The following is a 16,720-nucleotide window of genomic DNA, read 5'->3' as shown; positions in this document are numbered from 1 at the left end:
TCTAAGTGTGTTTCTGTGCATGATTAAGTCATTACTGTCGTGTTTGGTTATTGAAAACGTAACCGTGTATCAGCTTAACCGGCTAGCTCGTTATCATTATCGAAGTTTGCCAGCGTGATTATTCCCGTAGCACACACGGCACTACTTTCTGTAGGAAAACAAGGGACTTGCCCGAGAAAAAGTCGAAATTTCCATCCCAGTTTACGGTGAAATAACTGTAGGCCTGCTAGCTGCTACTATTAGTTATCGGCGCTATTAACGTTAGCTGACTGTAGCCGGACGGGGGTGGGGGTGGGGGGTTACGGAGCAGGTTACGAGTGGGGAATAGGTATAAGTGGTATAAGGTAAGAAGTGGGGCAGGTATAATCGACAGAACAGGCCCGGCGCGCAGTGGACCGACGGATGCCAGCTGATTTATAGCTGCTCTGAACAGGACTCTTATTCACGGGGACATGGCGGGTACACGCAGCAACAGGAGAGGCATGAAATGGAGGAAGAGGAGCTAATCTGTATAGTTAATTAGTAAGTAACGTTACCCATTATTCATCTTATCGATAAGTCCACCAGTATTTTTTGTGAAGCTGGAAGTTTTTCAGTGCGTGTTTTGAACACCCAGACTGTGGGATGTTGTACTTTGTTAAAATAGATGAAGTAAATGTTCACAATCCTGCTGGTTGTTCTGACACATTCACAATCATTAACGCTGTTTCTGTAAGCATTAAACAGGTTGCTGTTCAAACAGAGAGATTTTGTTAGGTTAAAAGAGTGCGTGGCTGTCAACAGTCGACTGCTGTCTTAAGGAACTGGACTACAAAAACTTGTATCTTTTGTGGTTTAAGGGACAGCTTACTCTAACTTAATCTGAATTAATCTAACTTAATCTAACTCATTACATGTGAACAACACTTTCTTATATAATGACACGCAGTCATTTGTATATTATTTAGATGGACCCTTATGTGTCCTCTGGTAGATAACAGGGATGAGATGGGTTTGGTATCCCACAGACAGCGGTCTGTACCAGTACAAATGGGATTTTGTGTTTGGCTTTGGTGTTGTCCATGACTGAAAATCCACCCCTGTGTATCGAATAATGTCAGTTGTTTACTGCCTCTTTGAAGTCGACCGTGTGTGTGTGAGAGGTACGTTGTTGCATTGTGCTATACATATGTTCCCTTCCCTTTTCAGTGTTGTTTTTATGTAGTATTTCATGAATATTTGGTGCCGTGTTTTCTCATTTAACTGCGGAACTGCTCTGCAGTTCCCTCCTCTCGCTGTACAAGTTAGAACAGCAACACGACCCCTGACCGTGCAGGTAAAATGACACAAGACTGCAAAAGACAGTCAAAAGACTGCATACTCTCTGTCCTTTATCTAGTGTAGCGGTCACGTGTTGGCAGAATGCCTTCTCGAGACACTTCTGCACTTGCTTCGCTTCAGAGACCCAGAGGCTCTGTCAGTTATATGTTCTGAACTTGTTTTGGACAGCTGCCATTTTCTGACGAATGAAATATTTTAGCTTTCTGTCTTCAACAGCAAAACATGGAAGGTAGACGAGATGCCACCATCCGCTGCTTGATGGAGTTCCTTGGAGAGTCTCCAGGGCACCTCATCAACGACTACCAGGTACATTTGAACCATTTTCTAATGGTTATGTCCCTGTTAAACATATCTCTCCGTGTAATAATCTAACCCTCAGTATTTCTATAGGTATCTAACTCTTGCCACTGTGGTGGAAAAAAATCTGTCTTAATAAAATGTTTAAAATGTTGTGCTCAGAGATCTTGTTCTCTTCACTTGCAGTGTAAATGTTGGTGAGATGATTTAACGTCACAGAATGGTTCAGTGTAAAAGCGAGTCTAAGTAAAAATGACCGTGGTGTAGTGAGTAAAACGTAGTGACAGAATCATAAACCCCTAGTAAAGGTTACTTGAGTATTTCGATTGGAACAGTTTATAAAAGTAAGTAGTGTTCACGTGAGAATATGCTCTGTAACATTTACTAAGGATTTCTGTGTGGAAATTGTTCCCTGGCTTTTTTTGAGTAAATTTCACTCCACATTTTTTTCAGTGCTCATGTCACTTCACTGCAGAAGCCAAGCTGTTCATTTTAAACATGGTGGACTTCCTGTATGTCACACTACAACATCACGACCTTCACTGCAACCCGTCGTGTTATTTACAGACAGATCTGCACTGTACCAGTGAAGCATGGTGAAGAAGGAGCTCACATGTACACATTTTTGGACAGTAGATCGCTATACACTGTTTACTGCAGGAAAAAGTAGAAGTTTTTTTTTAAAAAGTGTGAACACTCCTGCTGCAGCTGATAAACTGACACTGATAAGATTACAGTTTTATTTACCTTAAGATCAAATATAAGAATTTCCAGCTGAGTCTCGTGAACTAAACTGTTATTACAGATAGAGCGGTTCTTACCAGAGCGTGTTAGCGTCTCCAGTTCTCGAGCTGAAGTGATGAACACGCTTACAGTAACACTTTAACTGCCTCTCGCTCTCAACAGCCTGAGTTTCACGCATATGAGCACAGTGCTAATGTGTGTGTGTGTGTTTGTATGTGTGTTTGTGTGTGTATGGTGTTTGTGTATGTGTGTGTGTGGTGTGTGTATTTGTGTGTGTTCTTAAAACCTACTTACACAGCAGCTCATTGATGCAGCCTTTAAGATTTCAACCTGCTGAGTTTCTGAGTAACAGATTATTTGGATGGGATTAGTTTTCCACAGGAACGTGGGTGCTGTAATTATATCTGGAGTATCTCTGGGATTTCAGCTGGAAAGATTACGCTGTAGTTTTCCTCCTATACAATAAGCAGTAGAAATAACCCCGGTAATATACAGTATATGTGGTCATGTGACCTGTTAATGACCATGTCCTTTACAACAAGAACTTTTAATAAAGATCAATAAAATAGTCAAATGTGCCATATTGTGTATCATCTGCAGTGGTTTAACAATGAAAGCTGGTCACCAGACATTGCTGTTGTTGAGCTGGGAGAAGACCAGGAGCCTGGATGAGCAGGTGTGTTACAGATTCCCTTTAGCACATGAAGGTTCATTTGGAGGCAGTGATCCTTCCTCCAGGTTGAGCTCTCAGTAGAAGCAGCTAATATGGCATCTTCAGGAGCTGAGTGTTAATAACATGTCAGGGATTAGAGAAGCCATCAGGCTGCTTGACTGTTTCTTAAAAAAGATGGACAGTGATAAGAGAATAGGTCTAAGCACAGATTCTTGAGCTACGCTAGTCACCAGCTGTGAATGAGATTCCCCAAACTGATAGAGGTACACTTCACAGGCCCAGACTTTATGATAATGCTAATGAGTCTTTATTGATAACAAATACATTACAGCACAGTGAATACACCGGCACGTCAGGAAGCTTGGGTCAGAGCACAGGGTCAGCCATGATACAGCGCCCCCTGGAGCAGAGAGGAGTAAGGGCCTTGCTCAACAGTGGCAGCTTGGCAGAGCTGGGGCCTGAATCCCCGACCTTCTGGTCGCTAAACCAGAGCCTTAACCGCCAAGCCACCACTACCCATTATGGACAACCCATAAGACACTAATTACCCACCAAGGCTTATGGACCCAAATTTAAAGCTCCAAGCCTGGGGTGTAGGAGCGATTTTGAATCTGGGGCGATGCTGAAATGCAAGGGGGGTTCAGGGGCATGCTCCCCTGAAAAAGATAATACTTTATTAATCCCCACATGGAGAAATTTGGGATGTGTTTATAATAATAATAAATCACTTAAATGCTCTTTCAATGACTTTTCATTGGTTAAATATTTGTAAAACACGACAAATGTAAAGAGTGACCAATATCATCGGTTTATTAAAAAACTGACGAAATATGGAGATACGAGTTATGATGTACATCACTGAATGAAGCTCAATTTATTTATTAATATTACTCCTAACAATTGTTCATTTAAAACACTGGCTCCTATAATCATTAAGAACAGATGCTAGTTAATGTAGCTAGCCACAGTAGATATTGGGACAGGAGTCCATCCTGTGAGGATCGCGGACTCTGTTGGTGAGTTGAAGTTATGAGTGGGAGGCTATTTTGCTGTAGATAAAACACTCCATTGTCCAGTTTTCTCACTGGATGAGCTCCTATGACAGTTCTTGATGCAGCAGCACTGCCCACTGATCCTGACACGATGGCGTCCCATCCCAAACACGAAAAACGGTGTGACCTGAACTAGCTGGCTAACTGGTATCTATACATTCAATTTACAAGCTCGTCCTCCTCAGTCTTTTCGATTCCTATGACCTGTTCATCCTCTTCTGCCCTCTTGCTCTTCAAATGTTGTAGGATGCTGATCTCTGTGTGAACATGTTGACTAAAAAGTTACCATTAAATCGTTTATGGACACGGCAATGGCACATACACACGATTTTGATGTGCTAGCTAGCTTGCAAACTCGTGTATATTTGACAGTTTCATGGGCTAAATAGTTATTTTGAAAATAAAATTGCCAATCAGCAATTTCATGGGCTGAAATAGCTACGATATTCTATCTCCAAAAACAAAGTGGTAAATCTTTCATCCATACATTAGTGTGTTCTAGAGCGTCTGAATGCTGTGTCATAACCAAAAAAACATGAGTTTATATTCCGGGGATGGTAACAGAATATAAAGTCATCTCCAAATGAATCTATTGCACTCTCATTGCACAAGAGTAGCCACCGCTCTGAAAATTCATACCAGGGTCTGCTTGTTACCTTTCAGTGACAGACACTTTGCTCTCGTCAAGCTTGGCTAGCGAGCCCTAGCTACTCGAGTCTGACCCTTGCACTTTATTACGAAAGGGGACTTGGAAACAGGAAGTAAGTGCAGGAGAGCCGTCTTTATTGTGCCATTTAAATAAACATACGAGGAGGCAGGAAACTAGATCTAAGCATAAAACTCTAACCTAGAGCATGGACACTTCAGTTAACCAGAACAGGATACAAACACTCAACTACGACAGGGTATCAACTAAAGAACAGGAAAACAGACAGAGCATGGCAATATGACAACCTGGCACCATTATACTGTCCTGTCCTGTCCTGTCCTGTCCTGTCCTGTCCTGTCCTGTCCTGTCCTGTCCTGTCCTGTCCTGTCCTGTCCTGGGCTCAGTGCCACGCGATGTTCGCAGCAACGCGCAGGGTTTAAGTAGACAGTCCCTTGATTGCCGACAGCTGCGACACTTAACCCAGTTTTAGCGTCCATGCGCACTTCACTCACGTGCACGTGCGCGTTCTCAAGCTGCTCGTGCATGTTGTCACCACAGCGCCATCTGCTGGTGGTACCATAACACGCTTATTATAGCAAAAGTTGTTTTTTAAACTGAATTATGTTTCTAAAAGTTGCGGAATGGATTAATTTGGAGACTGTCCAGCTCAGAAATCCTCGGAGACAGGCAGGCAATGCAAAATAAAATTTGAGATTAGGAAAAAGTAGGGGGGACAAAATCTAAATTTTTAAATGTAGGGAGGCGGGGATGGACATGTCTCCCCATGTATAATGGGTCCTACGCCCATGCTCCAAGCTTTGGTTTTGCTTCCTGCACTGCCACCGAAACTATTCTTACACACAAATAACATTTACATTTATTCATTTAGCGACACTTTTATCCAAAGTGACTTAAAAATGAGGAAATACAAGCAAGGTGATATACCAAGCAGAGAACAATAAAAATAGTGTTAAGACACAAGATTTATAATTGAGCTCTAGAGAAGCAAAGTGCGCAGAGTAGAAGTGCCAGTGTAAGTGCAGATGTTTTTAGTTTATATATATAAATAAGGTGTGGAAGGGCAAGTTAGGGGTCAGGTACGTGTTCACAGAAGAAGTGGGTCTTTAGCTGTTTTTTGACAACAGTGACAGATTCTGCGGTCCAGATTGAAGTTGTAAGTTCATTCCACCAATGAGGGACAGTCAGTTGGAAGCTTTTGGAAAGGAACCTTGTACCTAGCTGAGTAGGCACTACCAGGCATCTGAAGGGGTTTGATGGAGCTGGCTGGGAGGTCCGGGAGTAGTGTGTTGCAGTAGTCCAGTTTTGAAATAACAAGAGCCTGGATTAGTAGCTGTGTAGCCTGTTCAGTGACGTAGGGTTCAGGTTCAGAATGAACCTACAGGGTCATGCAGTTGTTGAAATGTGGTCTGTAAAGATCAAGTTGTCATGGAAAGTCACCCCAAGGTTTTTGGCTGTCCTGGTTGGCTTGAGTGTGGTTGAGCCAAGCTGTACAGTGAGATTGTAGTTGACTGAGGGGCAAGAAGGGATGATGAGAATCTCATCATCTTTGCCAAGTGGAGCTTAAGGTGTCATTCCCTCATCCAGTTTGAGATTTCGGACAGACAGGCGGAGATGCGTGCTGAGATGGCTGAATCATCAGGCTGGAAGGACAAAAGCAGAGAGGTCGAGTAGGATGAGGACAGATGATCTTAAAGTTGATCTTGCTAGTTGTAACTTCAGTGACGGAAAGCAGAGCAGTCTCTGTGGAGTGATGGCTTTTGAAGCCAGACTGCTTGGTATCCAAGAGGTTGTTCTGTGTGGGAAAATTGGAGAGTTATTTAAAAGCAGCTCTTACAAGGGTTTTGGACAGAAAGTGATGAGGGAGACAGGTATCTTTTTTTTTTTTTTGGGGGGGGGGGGGGTATATGCCAGTAGAGAAGGATGTGTTAAAGATGTGTGTGAGTGCAGGTAGTAGTGTGGGAGACATGGACTGAAGAAGGTGATTAGGGTAAGGGTCTGGAGGACAGGTTGTCAGATGATTAAAGAGGAGAGTTTTGAAGACATCAGTCTCTGAGAGAGGGGAGAAGGAGGACAGTTGAGATTTACATGGAGGAGGAGCCGGTCTGTGGGTGTCTGGTGTGTAGAACTGGCTCCTGATTGATGTAACCTTGTTGTAAAGGAAAGTGTCGAAGTCATCTGCAGTGAGAGAGGTAGGGGAAGGGGGAGGAGGAGGAGGACAGAGAAGAGAAGAAAAGGTTGTGAAGAGAGTATGGGTCTTAGAAGAGCTGCCAATCTTCTAGTGATAGTATGTGGCTTTGGCTGTAGAGATGCTATGCGAAAAAGAGGAGAGAAGTGTTTGGTAATTGCTTAGGTCAGTCGGATCATTTGATTTTCACTGGCCTGGAGGTTAGGGGGCAGATGCTACCAAGAGAAGATGTTAGAGTGGAACATAGCATGTCTATTGTGGTGTTTAAGTCCAGGGAGGAGAGGTGACTACCAGAGGGAAATGAGGTTGTGACAATGGAGATGAAGTGTGAGGGGGGGAAAGGGAGTGAAGATTGCGATGAAAGGAGATCAAAGGTGGAGACAGTGAAGGAGTGAGGTGAGAGAAATAGAAAACTGGATAAAGAAATGGTCAAAGTGAGTTGTTGGGGTGGCGAATTGCTTGAGGTCAAACGTGGGCAGGAAGGCAATAAAATCAGCTGCTTGTGGCATGTCTAGGTGAATGTTGAAGACACCAAATAACACGTGCCCTATTAATTTGTCTGAATGTGACTCCCAGTAACATTCACATTAGTACACAAAATCTGTCTTTGATATTTATAATATTAATCTGTAAAAAAAAACTAATGAAACAAGAGGGGGTTGTAAGTTTCTGTCACAACCTCATTTGTAAATCAAGTGACTGCATGTGGGGTCCTGACCCCTACTTTGGGAACTCTTGAGATAGTGTCTATGCTAGGCAATAATCTGCAATGGGTGAGCTGAAGTGCTGGAGATTTAGCACATGGCACACATAGGAAGCGCTCTTTCAGTGTATACTCATCATCAACATTTGTGACCATGGCTAAATATAAAATAGCCGTGCTGCAAATGCGCTTGGTAATTTCAGGCTGATTGGCATTTATCAACATAGACATTTCAGTATAAATAATATTATAAAGTATAAATAAGCAAAACTTTTGTAAATCTTCTGGAAAATTTTAATTTCTGAAGCATAAACAAGGCCCATTAAGATTAAAACAGCAAGCAACTAAGTGATTTACCAAATGTTTATGCTAGCTACACTGTATAAATAGCCATTATGATGTTTAATTAAGGCTAATGCATATGCTATGTATATCAGCTACTTTAATATCAAACATGTGATTTAACAAACACTGACGTTAACCTGAATTATCTTGCACATAAACAAGTTTATAACTGCTATAATTTAATTCCACAACTAACTATAAACTGCTAAAATCTATGACTCATTCCTTTATATCTTTAATATTCTTCAATGATGATTATTTTACTGGCAGAAGAACGATGATGATGATGGTGATGATGATGGTGATGATGGTGATGATGATGGTGATGATGATGATGATGATGATGATGATGATGGTGATGATGATGATGATGATGATGATGATGATGATGGTGATGATGGTGATGATGGTGATGATGATGATGATGATGATGGTGATGATGGTGATGATGATGGTGATGATGGTGATGATGATGATGATGATGATGATGGTGATGATGATGATGATGGTGATGATGGTGGTGATGATGATGGTGGTGATGATGATGATGATGATGATGGTGATGATAATGATGATGATGATGATGATGATGATGATGATGATGATGATGGTGATGATGATGGTGATGATGATGATGATGATGATGATGATGATGATGATGATGGTGATGGTGATGATGATGATGATGGTGATGATGATAATGGTGATGATGATGATAATGATGATGGTGATGATGATGATGATGATGATGATGATGATGATGATGGTGATGGTGATGATGATGATGATGGTGATGATGATAATGGTGATGATGATGATAATGATGATGATGATGATGATGATGATGATGATGATGATGATGGTGATGATGATGATAATGATGATGATGATGATGGTGATGATGATGATGGTGAAAAACTGCAGCTTTTCAGGCATTGTTCTTTTTTTCTCTCTTCACTGAAACACACAAAATAAAACCACCTCCATCAGCTCTGTAAAAGGTCATGTTTAAAAACCTGAAGTAATAAATGAAGTTAATTGAATAAAGTTAATGATGAATGTTAATGAGTGATGTGATGTCACCTCTGTTAGTCTGCAGAGTTTCATATTCAGATTTTGGTAGAGTAAAGAGCTCGAGAGAAGGGTAAGTATCTCCTCTCTGTGGAACCACACAATAAACACCATCACCACCACCACCACCAACAACAACAACTCTAATAATAATAATAATAATAATAATAATAATAATAATAATAATAATAATAGTGTTTGACTTACCTTTATTTTCCTGGACAATCTAATAACAAATTTCATGAAAATATTTTATTCATGCAAGTCCATTCTAATCTTTAGTTACGATTACGATCATAAAATCTTTAATTCTGCTAAATTCTGCTATTTTTCTGACCACTTTAAATAAGTTTGAATTATGGAAATGACAAAATCTGTGACTCACTGCTTTAATTTGTAGACCAGAAATCCAATAACACCAACACACAGTAAAACCACAAAGAGAGAGGGAACCAGATAAGGTGCTGCACCGTGTCTGCATTCTGGGAAAAACAACAACAAAAGTGTAACATATAAAAATAAATCACATTGAAATTGAACACTCATCAGATTAATCCACTGTAGCTGCCTGCCTGAACTGATGGAATTAAACAGGAGTGAGGCGACACCCAGGTTATTAACGCTAACATCAGTGCACAGTGGGCGTGTCTATAAATGACTGACGGATGACAGCAGTTCGGTGTTTTGGATTTGTTGGCCTGGACAGGTGTGTGCAGCCACCAGTGACATGCTGCGAGTGACAGTGGCTGCTATACAGCTAGGTCAAGCAGCTTGTAAGCATGTGCCATGAGCTCAAGCGCTGCACAGCAGAGCACTAATGGATCTTGCAAGGACATTTTTGCTGAGCGATGCCAAGGGTAATTTCGCTCGGTGTTGATACAGGAAAACAGCGAGCTACCCACTCCAACCCGTCATGAGAAATAGTCTTATGATTGTGGAAATACGAGGACAATCACCTCTCAAAAACACTTCAAAGCTCAACCATGCTTCTCATATGTCATGCCTGGACTATGAGGAACGCCTCCCGTGGCTATAATTGTGAGGAAAGAGTTGCTTAAATTAAAAACAATATGTGTAGCTGATTGAAGAGCTGCTAGAATGCAAGAGAAACCAGATAGAAAGTAAGATTAGAAAGTAAGATTAGAATGTAAGGTTAAAAGTAAGGTAATTGAGCCACTGTTTATTTATTTATTTTTTATTGTTGAGGTATTATGACATGAATATGAAGTTAATATAAGACTATTGCCAGGTCTGAAGGAGAGGTTCACCTGGAGCTCTGTGTGTCGTCACCAGCTGCTATGCAGCTTAAAATAATGACTTATTAAATCACAACAACGAATAATAAACACAACTTGTGAATGTATTTTTTCTAACCTTCAGCAGGGCACTGAGCCTCAGTTGCAAAGAAGAAGACCTGAGAGGCGATGCCCAGATTATTGGAGCCAACACACTGCAGAGTGGGCGTGTCCTTAACGGACCGAGGGATGGAAAATGAAATGGACCTTTTGGAACTTGTGTTGCCTACAGACTCCACTTGGATGGGAGTGGCTTCTGAGTACGGGACAGTTTGATTGGAGACACGCCACTCCAGTTTAGGAGACGGATTTCCATGAACCTCACAGGAACACAGGATCAAATCCTGGGTGGTGTTACAGCTGGAGGAGGGAGAGAGCTGAGGAGCATCTGAGAGAGAGAGAGAGGGAGGTTTAGCAATAACTTTATTTCTACACATTTTACATCACGATTTTTAACAACATAAATTATATCCTCATAAAAATGAAAAATAAAAAAATTACGATCTGTCAAAAATTAAAAACAAGCCAGTCATAATAAACTGTACATAAAGCTTAATTACATTTACATTTACAGAATTTGGCAGATGCCCTTATCCAGAGTGACTTACATTTATCTCATTTATACAGCTGAGCAGTTGAGGGTTGAAGGCCTTGCTCAAGGGCCCAACAGTGGCATCTTGGTGGTGCTGGGATTTGAACTTACGACACACCATGCATCACAAAAGCCCAATAAATTATTTATTAACCTATAATGAGCAAATTCTGGCAGCCTTAGTAAAATTAGTAGTCTTCCTGCCACTAACCGCTTGAACATTACTTCAGGATCTAGAGTGGCAAAAAGTCATTATTCTTCTATTTTTTCCCACCGTGCCAGTTTCAGTTCATATAGTCTCAAGGAGTTTTTCCTCACCACCGAGGAAATTCTTCTCCTTAATGAAAATCTAAACTGCATTACTCCAATAAATACCTGGTCAGCAATCTCATCGGATTTTCTCTAACCAGCTCCTAAGCAACTTAAAAAGACCTTTTAATCTCTCACACTTTTAAAACAAATGCTCCAAATCTTCCTTTCTCCACAGAACCAACATTCCCCCTTCACTGCTGTATTCAGGGGCACCGCACGTCCATCTGTAGCTATTGGCTTATGATGATCCTCCACTGTAGATTAGGGGTGGGCGATACTGCAGAATTTGGTATCGATCCAATACCAAGAAACACAGGACCAGTATCGCCGATACTGACACTTTTCACTTTTAAAAGCATGTACTTGAACTTACATGAACTTTCCTGTAGGGGAGAGCAGTGTGTCATGATTTATGAAGTGAATGTATCATTAATATGCTAAATCTGAATACATTTTCATGACCACTAAAAGATTTTGTGATTTGTGCTCTTGACGCACCTGTAATTGGTCACGTGTATGTTAAAACACAGGACAGGTTTTAAGCACTTTTAAACAACAACAACAAAAAATTATTACAGTAATGAACTGAATTTGCGAACAAGACATTTTAACAAAATTATTACAGGAGAACAATTAATGTTTTAAAAGTTAAAGTCTGAAGTTTTTGTTCAGAAACAGTAATAGAATAACAAAATTTCTGGGTTACGCATGTAACCCTGTTTCCTGAGAAGGGAAGGAGATGATGCAAAACATCATGGTGTGGGAAGCGACCTCCCTCGTGACTAGCACCTGAAGCTTGTGTGACATGGCAATTAAGCACATCACGTGGCAGAAAACCAGCCCCTGTGAACCGTGCTGTCAGCCTCTATTATCTGAAGCGAAGATGGAATTCACAGGCATGCCCCAGAATGACAAAGCTACACAACGTCTCATTCCCTTCTCAGTGAACAGGGTTACATGCGTAAACCAGACATTCCCTTTCAACTCAACGTTGCATGAGCTTCACGCTGTGGGAACGAGAATACCCACTCTGTCATAGTGAGGGAATGGGCCGTTCAGAAGATCTGAGCCTGAGGGTCACTGCAAGACACTCGAGCCCGGGGTGGAATGTATATCCAGGCTGTAATATCGACTGACTGTTTGTGGCATAGACCACCCTGCTGCAGCCCACACATTCTGTAAATGTACCCCTTTGGTCAAATCCTTCAAGGAGGTGACTGCTCATTCCACTAGAGGTGGAAGAGATTTTTCTTTCTTTTTTTTTTTTTTAAAAGATAGAGAGGAAATGAGTCTTTTCTGAGCGTTACACAAATGGCGACATGCAGTCTCGCTGAAGATTATAATACTTGGGGGTGATTCTCAGTTCACTTGCAGTTATTTTTAATGATAATCTTGGCATCACACAAAAACCTATTCATAAATTCAAGTTCTTTAAACTAACATAACATATGTAGCCACAAAAAATAAGTCTACAGCGTTGATTCCATTAAGCATTATGTACAGACCCCCAGGGACATAGTCTGAATTCCTTGGTGAGTTTGCAGATTTTATCTCCAACCTGGTTGTTTCTCTAGACAAAGCATTAATTACTGGAGACTTTTATATTCAGAAGACCCTCTGAGAAAAGTGGTAGTGTCTATTCTAGATTCAGTAGGGGTCAATCAGAATGTAATTGTCATAATAATGGACACACTGTGGACCTGATACTAACATACGGATTAAATATAGAAAATATAGTCACATTTCCACAGTCTGAAGCTATCACAGATCATCATCTCATCTCGTTTAAAATGTGTCTTAATCATAATATATGCACCTTATCAAGCTACCGCATCAAACATACATTCACGTCAGCTACTGTACAGAGTTTTATCAATAATATCCCAAAGTTAATGTAAACTATGATTGGATCACCGTATGATCCCACAGAACTTGATCAGGCAACTGAATGCCTAGAGTCAATGTTCCGCTACACACTAGATAAGGTAGCTCAACAAATGTATATGTGTACAAACTGCATATGGCCAGTACTCACACTGAACATCCAGGAGGACAGATGAGGTGTGATCTCCGTGCTGGTTTTGAGCTCTACAGTAGTATAGACCACTGTGTGTAGAATCAGTGGTGTTGATGGTGAGATGGTTTCCGGTTCCTATCTGCTCTCCGTTCTCTCTGTACCAGGTGTAGTTCAGCACTGCTGGGTTTGCATCACTGCTGCATCTCAGAGACACTGAACTGCCCAAAAGCACTGAAGCAGATGGAGATGCTGATACTGACGTGTTTCTAGGACCATCTAAAGGAGGAAGAACAGGAGGCTGTACATATTGGAGCTAATTGAGTGTGGATTTAGAAACTCCGGCTAAAAGGGCATTGCAGTAGTCTAGCCGAGAGACAATGAATGAGTTTGTCAGCTATTCAGCTACAGAGAACTTTAGCATAGAGTGCAGTCTAGTGATATTTCTGAGGTGAAAAAAGGATGCTTTAACAGTGCTCTATACAAAAGAATCAAATGTAAGACTGGTATCAAAAATGACTCCAAGGTTCCTCATCTTACTTTGAGTCTCTAGAACAGAGCCATCAGCAAACAGAGACAGTGGAGCAGCTTTGAGAATTTGATGACGGGAACCTATAAGCATAACTTCAGTTTTCCCGCTGTTCAGGCACAGAAAATTATTATTCATCCATGTTTTTATTTCAGAAATTCATTCAGAAAGAAAACAAACATCAATGTTTTCACCAGATTTAGAGTGAATGGAGATTCGGGTATCATCAGCATGAAAGTGATAACGGAGGCCGAGCGATCGCAGCAGATGCCCAAGTGGGGATGAATAGATATTTAAAAGTAGAGGACCTAAAACTGATCCCTGAGGAACACCAGTGAGCACAGAGCTAGTGCCAGACCTGTAACCACCCAGAGAAATAAACTGGGAACGGTCAGTAAAATAAAATTTTAAAACTTTACATTTTAAAAACAACAAGTCCAGATTTTTATCTGTAAGAAAATCCGATAAAAGCAGTGCCTTGTTATTCACGGACCGCGCATTACATATGCTTTTTCTGAAGCATAGATGACAATAGTTTAATCTCAATGCGAGGAACCGATATTACATTACTGTGATCAACACCAGTATAAAACAGTTTATTGCTGACATTGATGGGTAGGGACAAAGATGTTAGGAGAGGACGAGACAGCAAAACTGCGCCTCAAACCCTGATGCATACATTGTTCAGGACGTAGCAAGCCAGCATCTCGACAGGGTTTGTATGAGTCTTTAGCTAGGCAATAAGAGCTCTTTTTTAAATTCAGAAGCTTACATGCAGTGTACCTTAGGGCCATGGTGATTAAGTTTACATACACTGTGGTGTGTGGCCCCCTAATGGGGTGCAAAGGAATTGCAGGGGGATGTGATAAAAGGAAAAATTTTACATTCCAGACACAATATTATTTTGTTTGTTTGTGGACACACTTTCACTTGGTCTTATACTGCCCCAACTATTTATATCAGTGTTGCACCACACAGAAACACTAGCAATGCTCCAAAAAAACAAACAAACAAAAAAAAACCCCACAAGATACAAGTAGCAGGCATCTTGTGTATGCATATGCATAGTTAAAAGTAAATACAATCCAGACTCTGTAGGGTCTAAATAACTCCTTTCAACACAATATTGGTTACCCATTGCTCAGGGTACAGTTCAGAAGTACTTTTAGTTGGGACTCTACAACCACTGCCCATACCCCAAAGTCCATGGTCATACCTCTTGGTGGACTTTTCAGACATATCAGAATTAGATGCTAACAGCATGTGCACCAGTGGGTGAAGTGTATGGAGCATTTGGGAGTAAAGTATAAGTCCAGCCTTTTGTTGATGGTGGAGTGGCTGTCCGATTTATGTCCCAGGTCGCCCTATTGTCTGTGTTACCTTCTGGCTCTCCTTTTACTTAGGCTGACATAGCTAGTATTGATGGAGTTTCTGCTTGCATGCTGCACACAATGCACATTTTCTTTAACCATTACACGACAAGAGCATATCTAATAATTTGTGTTCCCAACCTGCAAAACGACAACTAAAACATGCTTCATCTGCATTCATCAGCACAGGACAAACTTCACTGCACAAGGACAACTCCTTCAAAGGCATTCGTTCAGATAGACTAGATCCTCACTACAGTTTGATTGGAACTGAAACAAGCTCACCTCACTAAAATGGTCTCAGCAGGGCCAACGATAGTGGGATGAAAAGTGGTGACAATTATAGGGGCCCTCACTAAATCCAGTAGTATGTATATTACAGTAGTATTAGTACATATACACACACACACACACACACATATACATATATATATATATATATATATATATATATATATATATATATATATAATATATATATATATATATATATATATATATATATATATATATATATATAATTATATATATATATATATATATATATATATATATATATATATATATATATATATATTACAGCTTCAGCTTGTATGCCGGAGAGTTGAGAACCACAAAAACATCCAATTTCCTGAAAGAAGTTTTCCAAATATCTCCTCTCTCCTCTCCCCTCCCTAAAAATGGTTTAATACAATGGTTAATAATTATTTCAGCTCAGTCAGTGACGAACAGCAGAAGTCCCACCCCAGCTACTTAACATAACCAATCAGAGTTGAGGCTGCTCTGAGAACAGTTTAAGTTAGAAGTAAAGTTACAGTGGAAGAACAGGAGACTGATGATTGTCAGGGGAAAAAAAACATCAATCTTGGTACCAGAAACTTAATGAAATGAAGGAGAGAGAGGCCATGAGAAGTGCTGGATCCCAGTCTATAAAGACCTGCTGTAACAAGACAGGTTAGTGCACTGTCTGGTTGTCAATGTATCACATTGACGGATGCCGTGTCCTCATCATTTTTCTGCCCAATTTATTCGCGGGAATAGGACGCCTAAGAAGAGTTGCCCCTTGCCGGTACTATCACATCATTTTCTCATTTATGGGAAATCAAACATCTCAAAAGCTGGTCCAAACTGAGCTACTCAGAAGAACAGAACTACTAAGTTACTCAGAAGCATGGACCAAATACCTGCGTGGACCACTGAAGAGCACAGCGTGGACCGATTGACATGCACGACCCACTGATCAGAGCAACGCAAATTCATTTGAATTCTTCCCCAAAATTCTACTCTAAAATTGTACCGCTATCAACAGTTCCTATAACAGACAGCACACATGGCTAGGAGAATATTTGAAACTATTTTAAATAGTCCTAAAATTCTTAATGGACTAAGCCCTTGAAAGAAGCAATAATAGACACACAGCAGAAAGCCATTTACGTGCAGAAGAAAACTGCTCAGATATCCGAGGTCTCACTGAAGTATACACATATTCAAATTGTTTATCTTTATAGAGCAGGAGCATGTACCTGTAAGCCTATTTGCATGGCTGTA

At 40.7% G+C, this 16,720-nt stretch overlaps 2 protein-coding genes across 4 annotated transcripts in view; both read right to left on the bottom strand.

The window, feature by feature from the left end:
• Window positions 1-16,720, bottom strand: part of LOC108279481 (B-cell receptor CD22) — a 127,390-nt gene that overhangs the window by 47,524 nt on the left and 63,146 nt on the right. For both annotated transcript variants that reach the window (XM_053688408.1, XM_053688410.1), the window contains exon 7: window positions 13,295-13,552. In XM_053688408.1, the coding sequence (XP_053544383.1) occupies window positions 13,295-13,552 (258 nt within the window). The remainder of the gene's footprint in view (window positions 1-13,294; window positions 13,553-16,720) is intronic.
• LOC128628808 (uncharacterized) lies at window positions 3,323-9,504 on the bottom strand. 2 transcript variants are annotated; one of them, XM_053688412.1, is made up of 4 exons: window positions 9,446-9,490; window positions 9,268-9,286; window positions 9,073-9,148; window positions 3,323-8,946 (listed from the first exon to the last, which is right to left on the bottom strand). In XM_053688412.1, exon 4 carries the CDS (start codon window positions 8,923-8,925, stop codon window positions 8,245-8,247), a length of 681 nt encoding a protein of 226 aa, XP_053544387.1. In that variant the 5' UTR covers window positions 8,926-8,946; window positions 9,073-9,148; window positions 9,268-9,286; window positions 9,446-9,490; the 3' UTR covers window positions 3,323-8,244. The 2 variants fall into 2 exon arrangements, with proteins under 2 accessions (XP_053544387.1, XP_053544388.1); XM_053688413.1 differs by lacking the exon at window positions 9,268-9,286 and having other exon boundaries at window positions 9,446-9,504.

Source organism: Ictalurus punctatus, chromosome 19, assembly GCF_001660625.3.
Source record: "Ictalurus punctatus breed USDA103 chromosome 19, Coco_2.0, whole genome shotgun sequence".
Classification (NCBI taxonomy): domain Eukaryota; kingdom Metazoa; phylum Chordata; class Actinopteri; order Siluriformes; family Ictaluridae; genus Ictalurus; species Ictalurus punctatus.
This window is presented reverse-complemented; position numbering and strand designations above follow the sequence as displayed.